The sequence below is a fragment of the Palaemon carinicauda genome, chromosome 15 (genome assembly GCF_036898095.1).
Source record: "Palaemon carinicauda isolate YSFRI2023 chromosome 15, ASM3689809v2, whole genome shotgun sequence".
Classification (NCBI taxonomy): Eukaryota; Metazoa; Arthropoda; class Malacostraca; order Decapoda; family Palaemonidae; genus Palaemon; species Palaemon carinicauda.
Window position 1 is genome coordinate 76,295,563 of NC_090739.1, and position 10,607 is coordinate 76,306,169.

The window sequence follows — 10,607 nt, forward strand, 5'->3', positions numbered from 1 at the left end:
AATATATTGTGTTGCTCTTCGTTGACTTTAGTATGATGGCGTATAGTGTATGCCGAGAAATCAATGGCATCCATGTCTTTACACATCGCCCTTATAGGTAAAGACACAAAAGCCATCGATTTCTCCGAGGAATCTGACGAACCGAGGACAAACAGCACTGAAATGTCTCTTGAAATCTCGAAGAAGACTGGCGAATTAAGCAAAGAAGATCTTGAAAAACTATAAAAGACAGAAGAGAAAAGAGAAGGAAAGTCTTTATATGAAGAAGTATAAAAGATAGCCTTTAATCACAGAGGTAAGTCACCTAAAAACTGAAGGCAAATAGCCTCTACTATTAGCGGTTAGTCGCCTTAACACAAAGGTCTCAAAGAGCCTCTAGTGCTAGAAATAAAGCACCCAAAAATAAAGGTCAAAGAGTTTTTAATGTTAGAGGTAAGGGGATTAAAATAAAGGTCAAAGAAACTCTAATGCAAGAGTATAGCACATCAAAATAGAGGTCAAAGAACCTCTAATGCTAAAAGTAAGGAGCCTTAAAACAGAGGTCAAAGAACCTCTAATGCTCAAAGTAAGGAGCTTCAAAATAGAGATCAAAGAACCTCTAATACTAAAAGTAAGGAGCCTCAAAACAGAAGTCACAGACCCTCTAAAGCTAAACGTAAGAAGCCTCAAAATAGAGGTCAAAGAGCCTCTAATGCTCAAAGTAAGGAGCCTCAAAATAGAGGTCAAAGAGCCTCTAATGCTAAAAGTATGGAGCCTAAAAATAGAGGTCAAAGAGCCTCTAATGCTTAAAGTATGTAGCCTAAAAATAGAGGTCAAAGAGCCTCTAATGCTAAAAGTAAGGAGCCTCGAAATAGAGGTCAAAGAGCCTTTAATGCTAAAAGTAAGGAGCCTCAAAATAGAGGTCAAACAGCCGCTAATGCTAAAAGTAAGAAGCCTCAAAATAGAGGTCAAAGAGCCTCTAATGCTTAAAGTATGGAGCCTAAAAATAGAGGTGAAAGAGCCTCTAATGCTTTAAGTAAGGAGCCTCGAAATAGAGGTGAAAGAACCTCTAATGCTAAACATAAGAAGCCTCAAAATAGAGGTCAAAGAGCCTCTAATGCTAAAAGTAAGGAGCCTCAAAATAGAGGTCATAGAGCCTCTAATGCTAAAAGTAAGGACCCTCAAAATAGAGGGCAAAGACCCTCTAATGCTAAAAGTAAGGAGCCTCAAAATAGAGGTCAAAGACCCTCTAATGCAGGAGATACTGCTCCTCAAAATGGAGATCAAAGACCCTCTAATGCTAAAAGTAAGGAGCCTCAAAATAGAGGTCAAAGACCCTCTAATGCTAAACGTAAGGAGCCTCAAAATAGAGGTCAAAGACCCTCTAATGATAAACGTAAGGAGCCTCAAAATGGAGATCAAAGACCCTCTAATGATAAACGTAAGGAGCCTCAAAATGGAGATCAAAGACCCTCTAATGATAAAAGTAAGGAGCCTCAAAATAGAGGTCAAAGACCCTCTAATGCTAAACGTAAGGAGCCTCAAAATAGAGGTCAAAGCCCCTCTAATGATAAACGTAAGGAGCCTCAAAATAGAGATCAAAGGCCCTCTAATGATAAACGTAAGGAGCCTCAAAATGGAGATCAAAGACCCTCTAATGTTAAAGTAAGGAGCCTCAAAATAGAGGTCAAAGACCCTCTAATGCTAAACGTAAGGAGCCTCAAAATAGAGGGCAAAGACCCTCTAATGCTAAAAGTAAGGAGCCTAAAAATAGAGGTCAAAGAGCCTCTAATGCAGGAGATACTGCTCCTCTAAATCGATGTTAAAGACCCTCTAATGCTAAAAGTAAGGAGCCTCAAAATAGAGGTCAAAGACCCTCTAATGCTAAACGTAAGGAGCCTCAAAATAGAGGTCAAAGACCCTCTAATGCTAAACGTAAGGAGCCTCAAAATGGAGATCAAAGACCCTCTAATGATAAACGTAAGGAGCCTCAAAATAGAGATCAAAGACCCTCTAATGATAAAAGTAAGGAGCCTCAAAATAGAGGTCAAAGACCCTCTAATGCTAAACGTAAGGAGCCGCAAAATAGAGGTCAAAGACCCTCTAATGATAAACGTAAGGAGCCTCAAAATGGAGATCAAAGACCCTCTAATGATAAACGTAAGGAGCCTCAAAATGGAGATCAAAGACCCTCTAATGATAAAAGTAAGGAGCCTCAAAATAGAGGTCAAAGACCCTCTAATGCTAAACGTAAGGAGCCTCAAAATAGAGGGCAAAGACCCTCTAATGCTAAAAGTAAGGAGCCTAAAAATAGAGGTGAAAGAGCCTCTAATGCAGGAGATACTGCTCCTCAAAATCGACGTCAAAGACCCTCTAATGCTAAAAGTAAGGAGCCTCAAAATGGAGGTCAAAGACCCTCTAATGCTAAACGTAAGGAGCCTCAAAATAGAGGTCAAAGACCCTCTAATGATAAACGTAAGGAGCCTCAAAAGGGAGATCAAAGACCCTCTAATGATAAACGTAAGGAGCCTCAAAATAGAGATCAAAGACCCTCTAATGATAAAAGTAAGGAGCCTCAAAATAGAGGTCAAAGACCCTCTAATGCTAAACGTAAGGAGCCTCAAAATAGAGGTCAAAGACCCTCTAATGATAACCGTAAGGAGCCTCAAAATGGAGATCAAAGACCCTCTAATGATAAACGTAAGGATCCTCAAAATGGAGATCAAAGACCCTCTAATGATAAAAGTAAGGAGCCTCAAAATAGAGGTCAAAGACCCTCTAATGCTAAACGTAAGGAGCCTCAAAATAGAGGTCAAAGACCCTCTAATGATAAACGTAAGGAGCCTCAAAATAGAGATCAAAGACCCTCTAATGATAAACGTAAGGAGCCTCAAAATGGAGATCAAAGACCCTCTAATGCTAAACGTAAGGAGCCTCAAAATGGAGATCAAAGACCCTCTAATGATAAACGTAAGGAGCCTCAAAATGGAGATCAAAGACCCTCTAATGATAAAAGTAAGGAGCCTCAAAATAGAGGTCAAGGAGACTTTAATGCTAAAAGTGAGCATTCTCAAAATAGAGGTTAAAGACCATCTAATGCTAAAAGTAAGGAGCCTCAAAATAGAGGTCAAAGACCCTCTAATGCTAAAAAAGGAGCCTCAAAATAGAGGTCAAACAGCCTCTAATGCTAAAAGTAATGAGCCTCAAAATAGAGGTCAAAGACCCTCTAATGCTAAAATAAAGGAGCCTCAAAATAGAGGTCAAAGAGAGACTAATGCTAAAAGTGAGTAGTCTCAAAATAGAGGTCAAAGAGCTTCTAATGCTAAACGTAAGGAGCCTCAAAATAGAGGTAAAAAAAACCTCTAATGCTCAAAGTAAGGAGCCTCAAAATAGAGGTCAAAGAGCCTCTAATGCTAAAAGTAAGGAGCCTCAAAATAAAGGTCAAAGAGTCTTTAATGCCAGAGGTAAAGCACTTCAAATTAGAGATCAAAGAACATATAATGCTAAGATTATAGTACCTCAAAATAGAGGTCATACAGCCCTCAATACTAAAGGTATGGCACCTCAAAATAGAGCTTAAATATCCTCTAATGTTGGAAGTATGTCACCTCAAAATAAAAGGTCAAAGAGCCTCTAATGCTAGAGGTAAGGTACCTCAAAAGAGGCCAAATAGTCTGGCCTATTCTTTGTATATTCACCCTACGCATTGGTTTCCTGCGCCTAGAGAGATATGAAAATTGTGATTAATGACTTCAATGCTAAAGTTGGAAGGAATAATCAAGGGATAGAAAATGTGATGGGTGTTGAGGTTCTTGGCGAAGTTGCAAATGAAAATGAGGCACATTCTATAAGTTATTGTTCAACAAACAATCTTGTTACTGGAGGTACTCTTTTCCAGCACAAGGAGATCCAAAAATATACAAGGACTTCACCATGTGGCAATTACAAATATCAAATAGATCAATTAGCCATTGATAAAGAGAGAAGGAGGACTCTGGGAAATGTAACAAGCTATAGAGGTACAGTTATTGGTAGTGATCACCAGCTCCCCATTGCCACACAAATATCAAAACTGAAAGAACCCAACAGAAATGTAGATAGAATACCTAAGTTTGATACAACTAAGCTTCTAGAGGATGAGCACAGAAATCTTTGTAACTGAATGTAGGAATCGATTTACAGTCTTAAGAGACTTTAAGAGACGAAGTTTTGGGACATGCAGTTACAAGGAGAAAACCATGGATATCAAATGATACTTGGGATACTATAAAAAGAAGACAAAGACAGAAATTTATTTCTTAAAGTTTTCGAGGAAGTAATGAAAATTACAAGGCAGAGCATGCCAAGTATTTCAGTATTGATAGTGAGGTCAAAAGAAATATCAGGAATGATTGGAGAGAATATTTAGACAGGAAAGCAGATGAGGCTGACAAAGCTATGAATTCATGGAGTGGTTTTGCTGTAGAAATTGCTCTTGGAATTGTTAATGAAATCTCTACGGGAAAAAAAGAAGCATATACCCATCAAAAAGAAAGATGGATCTGCTATAACAAAAGAACATGAAGAAAGGTAACGTTGGATTGAACACTTTAGTGAGGTCATGAATAGGAAATACGAAGGGAATAATTTGGTTGATTTACCTGAAACTGATGAAGACCTTGATGTGCCCATGAATGAATTAGGTGTGTATGAAGTCGAAGCTATTCTTAAAAAAAAAACTCAAAAGATGGAAAGCCCCTGGATACGAAGGAATAACTGCTGAGATGATATTGCCTGAAAATGAAGTGACTCCCAGATTACCTACAAGATTATTTTGTAGAATGTATGGGAGCTAGGAGTGCTGGTGAAAATGACAAAAAAAATATCTGACTGATTGCAATCATCACAGAGGCATCACACTTACGTCAGCTGTCATGAAAATATATAGAATGTTCATTCTAAAGAGACTAGAGAGAAAGATTGATGAAAAGTTGAGAGATGAACCAGCAGGATTTAGAAAAGGTAGAAATTGTACTGACCAAATTTTCATTTAAGACATGTGGTACAGCAATATGTAGAATATAGAATTCCACTTCTGATGGTATATGTGGGCTATGAAAAACCTTTTGATTATGTGCTCTAGCAAATTTTGCGGAGAGTCCTGCGACATTATGGAGTTCCTCTCAAATATGTAAATTTAATTGTCTGTTCATAAGCATAGCAAATGCAAAGTTAATGTTAGTGGCATCTTATCAAACGAATTTCCAGTGAAAAGTGGAGTACTCTAAGGGAATGTGTTGTTACCTATGTTGTTTATCCTCCTCATAGATTTTGTAATGCATAGATCGGTTGGGGATGGTGGAGAAGGATTGGACTGGATTGGTAACAGAAAATTAGGAGACCTAGAGTATGTTGATGACGCTGTCCTAATTAGCAGAAGACCACAGGGCTTGGAAAGCTTGCTTACCAGAATGCATGAAAAATCACATGAGGTGGGGCTCGAGATAACGAGATAAATAGAAGAAAGACAGATGATGAGAACGGAATATGCAATGGAAGATGAAATATCTTTGGAAGGATAAAGGATTAATGAGGTAGAATTATTTAAATATTTAGGAACTATGATATCTAACATAGGAGCTTTAGAATTTTAGTTTAATGAAAGATTGAAAAAAGCAAATCAGAGGATGGCTAGGTTAAGTCATATTTGGAAATCATGTCGCCTAAAATTACATATAATAATCAGGCTACATATCAGTTTAGTGAGATCGGTGTTACTGTATGGTCGTGAATCTTGGTATATTAATGAAACTCATTTTATAGATTTGAGAATAAAGCCCTCAGAAGAATATTGAGTGTTAAATGACAGGACAGGATTAGAAATGAAACTAAGAGAGATTACTCGAGCGCCACATGTGGATGAGATCATGGTGAGGGGTAGATGGAGATGGTTTGGGGATGCTCTTTGTTCTCCCTAAGAGACATTAGTTCACCAAACTTTAAACTGGCCTCCACAAGGCACTAGAAGAGTTGGAAGACTCAGGACTATAAAGCATGAAGTAGGATATTGTGACTGGAGAAGTATTGAATTAAAAGCTGAAGATAGAGACGACTAGCGAAATCTAATTGAGGCCCTTTGGGTCAATAGGCGTGGGAGGAGATGATGATGATGATATGTGGGCAGTGACTTCAAGCATCTAACTCAAGGCGAGTCACTTAGCCTCCTTCTTCCTCTAATAACCATTTTGTTGCTCTACCAATGCAAAATAATGGACGATCCTTAATATCTTCCAAAATAATTTTAATTTCTGTGTTATTTCTTTTATTTTAGGTGTAAATAAATCCTTATCATTCACTATCGGGACTATCCTAGCAGTTCAATTATCACTATTTATTACCCTGGTCAATTTAGATTTTTTATTATTTACGTTAGTGTTTGCAGACATTTTTTCTTAAAGAATCGAGAGATATTTGGTTGCTTTGTATTTCTATGATTTGTCATGTTTCTATCTCTCTTTCTTTGTGTTTTTCCTTTTATTTTTCTTCATTTCATCTTTTTTTCTTAAATCTTCGATTGTATCCCTTTCTTTTGTAGGTAAAAGTATCTCTTTGATGGCTCGTTCATAGTATGAGGTAACAATGATAAGAATAAAATGGATAGGTAAAACTTAGGACGAATATTGTTTGTGGGATCAGCTTTGTCCCTCCTTGATGTATCTATCATGCTGTTCACTCTAATGTTGCTCCATTTAACACCATATCAAAAAGGTAACATGACAGTTATCAACATGGAAATTAGCAGGAACAGTGAAAATATATTCTATTTCAATTCCTGTAATTCTCATTTGGATATAGGAATTATTATAGGAACAATGTATATCGTAGAGTTTTTTTTTTTTAGATATTTCTAGCATTTGGGTTGACACCCCTCTCGAGGATGTTACCATGTTTTGGTCAATCTTTTTTAAGGTTTCACCCCCTGAGTGTCAGCAGCTTTAAGAGTGTCCCCAGTATTAACTAACTTTTTGAAAATCATATCATAACCATCGAGCCAGAAAGAAACGTTGTTTTTTTTTAATGTAACTCTCAGGGTGTCACTCACTTTTAGGGTGTCACCTTGGGCAGACACCCCTTTTACTGCACCCCTTATGTCTTATTTTGAATTTTTATGATTACATATATGCATATTTATACATAAAAGCATATTTGTGTGCTCGAATACAAAGTTTGATTTACATATTCATATAGTAAGGCAAAATTGGACAGTTTTCAAAACCATGGTCAGGCAAAATTGGACAGACAAACTTCTCACTTTTTTCTTGGCGAGGTAAAATTGGACAATCTTGGATTACGGACACAAAAATTTATGTAAGTCTATAACTTTTTTCTAGCATATTTATATTGATAGGGACCACAAATTGTCATAGTTTGCCCAACTGAGCGTTGGCGCTTAACGGAGATACAGACGTGTCCAAAATTTCCTCACTGTCCAAAATTGCCTCGCCTCTGAGATATTTATTTTATTACCGTAATACGAGAATTTCTAATTCTTTGATGATTATGAAACAAGCCATTTTTATAGATGAGACCTCCCTCTCTTGAAAACATGTTTGGTATTTGGTCATAGATTATTAATATAGATTTTGTACAAAGGTTACTAAAAAGGTGTCCAAAATTGCCTCACCCTCCTATATTCACTATGGTGCCCATCGACATTTACTCTTTACAGTCTATTACTTGAAGATTTAATAATGATGTTAAGAAAGATCCATTTACTCAAAACTGTTTGAGTATGGAAACAATGCCCTCATGATTAACATAGCCAACGGCATTAAGGAATAATGAATGCTATAGGCTATTCTCAGTGATTTTAGTCATATCATTTGAACATTTATTTTGCATTCGTTTTTCTCTGAGAATAACCACTTGGATAATAAATCCCTAAGCATATTGTGATTATAAGCTCTATTGCCTTCAATTTAAAGTTTTTTAGACAGTACCTATGGCCAATCGTCTTCTTTCATGATCTAGGAATTAGTGTTTAGACTGATAGTTTTACTTTGAGAACATCATTTCTCCTTTGTATTTAGCACCTGGTTATGGTAATGTGTTCTTATTCTCCTCATGTTGATAAGCTTTTTTTAATGGAGTAGTACTTGTGTGTGTATATATATATATATATATATATATATATATATATATATATATATATATATATATATATATATATATATATATACATATATATAATGTGTGTGTGTTTTATTACTAAAACGTTTTTGAGTTGCAATTCTATTACTGAGAAACAATATTGCTATTTTTCGATCAAAAGCTATTTTCTATTGGGTGGAACTGGAAAGTCCCATGTGGACTGCCAGGCCGCCAGTCGTCAGCCTGCCACTGCCAGCAGCCATTCTGGCTTCTGCTCGTGTTTGTTATCAGGGTTGCAAGCAGGAACATGCACAGAGTAACGAACTGTGATGTCTTATGGTCGTTTTATCTATTCCTACCTAGTAATAACTTCATTTTATCCCCAACTAACATTATCATTCCCTACTCAGTGCCATGTTAAGTCGTTACTGGAGTGTTTCTTTAAGATACAGGTAAGCTGTGAGATCATATTCTATGTAGGCTATTATATGGTATGAACCACATGCCGCTTCCTAAGCAGTAAGCCTATGTCATGCATTATTGCTAGAGTTTTAAGTATCAAATGTTCGGTTGTTCTTATGGGATTAGCAGCAATCTAGTTTATCTAACCTATGCAGGATCTTATGTAATCTAGCCTTTTTTAGCCTACTATTTATCTGAAGGGTTAAGGCCACCGCACACTTGTTGGCTTAAGCCAGCTCTGCAAAGCTTTGATTGTATCATATAGATAAAATTTCGTGTCTTGGCTGAGACTTAACCACATGGTGGAATAGAGATTGTTGTATCACTCTAGGTAAGCTATTACCAATAAGTTGCAATGCACATCCAGCAAGTAATGCACACACAATAAAGATGTATGCCCTACTGACATTTTCGTCTACACTGTAATCTCCATCAGACGCTACATAAAAAAAACCATTGAAGTAACAAGCTAGTTTCAACTGAGTTTGACTACTTTTATACCAATGTCAACCTTATCGACAGAAAATGTTGAATTTGAATGTACACACGCTATTGTCACTTTTGCATGACTAATTGTGGCTTATTAATACCTATGTTGACTCTAAATAAAGTTAGTTGTTCAGGAGCTGCCTTCGTTTCAATTCATTCTCTACTCCCGATACATTGGTAGCTTCTACGGAGTACCTCAAACATCCAGCTCACCACTTCATCTGCCGTATCCTCCAACGATGCTCACCACTGGCCCCGACTCATCTTTCCATGCTGCCACAGTGACGCTCCTGCTATTTGCCAACAGAGGTGCATTTGCCTGGTTTCAGCGCATTAAGGTTCAGTTCCACATCAAGGGAGTGATCTTCTCAAGCAGCAAAGCAGACCATATCCTCACTGCGATCCCCTACGACACCTTCCCAGAAATCTCTGATTGGCTTTGAGAGGTTAAAAGGGGTGCCCCATGTAGTATGGTGCCTTTAAATCATACTTGCTGGAGCAGTACTCACTGTTCCAAGCCACCTATGTAGCCAAGATTTTTTAGCTCTCTCAACAACCATTGGGGAATCAAAAGGCATCGGTGGCCCTCAATGAAATGATCAGTATTACTCTCCTTCAGCCTGCTACAGAAGGTTCTCTTCCTGAAATGAAAATACTTTGTGCCTTTTGGGTATAATGCCAATGTCAATGCCTTGCCCATGAAGCACCTACTAAACTAAAGTTGACGCCCTTAAGACATCATTCCCCATCATTAAGAACTTCATCAACAATTCAACCCCTGAAGAAGGGAACAGCCATACAAAGCTAAATGTTGCAGGACATCGACGCCCATCCAGTGACAGGCCTGAGCAGCAATGAAGCCACACACTATCCATTTATGCCGTACCATGCATGCGCCCCAAGCAACGCCCTCAGTTGTGCTGCTATCAATACAGATTTTGGGCTGCTGCTAAAAAATGTGCTACTGCATATCGATTGTCAAAAGACATGTAATTTGGCTCATTGCCTGTGGTGGTGGCCTTTCCGTTAAATAATCTTTTTTTCCTGATTCTGGATCTAACATTTGCTTTCTGGTAGATAATGCTGCTTGCCGTTCCCTTCTGCCCCATCATTCCAAGGCTTCTGCTGTCCATCTGGTTGCTGCCAATGGAACTGCTATCCTCACCCATGGTTATAAGATACTGACACTATCAATTGTGGGTGCCCAGTGCTGATGGAATTATCATCGCCGACATTACATGGCCTCTCATTGGTGCAGATTTCCTCACTTATTTCCACCTCCTGGTTGTATCGCACAGCAAACACCAAAACTGCAAGACATCTTGCATGTCTCTTGAGAAGACGTCACCCTTCATGACTACAGTGCTACCCTCCTCTATGACGTCAGTAGTGGTAGGCCATGCCCATGGATACCTGCCTCCATGCGCCAGGATGTGTTTCCATTGATCCATGGCCTCTCGCACCCCTCACACCGAATTACTGCATAGCTACTGAAATCGAAGTTCATAGAGGAAATTATGACAGAGCATTACTAAAAATGCCAAGAA

The 10,607-nt window shown here is 38.1% G+C and overlaps 1 protein-coding gene across 1 annotated transcript in view; it reads right to left on the bottom strand.

Annotated features, from left to right (window-relative positions):
* LOC137654017 (dynein axonemal intermediate chain 7-like) overlaps window positions 1-10,229 on the bottom strand; it is a 56,002-nt gene extending 45,773 nt beyond the window's left edge. Inside the window, exon 1 of the mRNA XM_068387650.1 lies at window positions 10,122-10,229. Coding sequence (XP_068243751.1) covers window positions 10,122-10,229 — 108 coding nt within the window. The remainder of the gene's footprint in view (window positions 1-10,121) is intronic.
* Window positions 10,230-10,607: the final 378 nt, after the last annotated feature.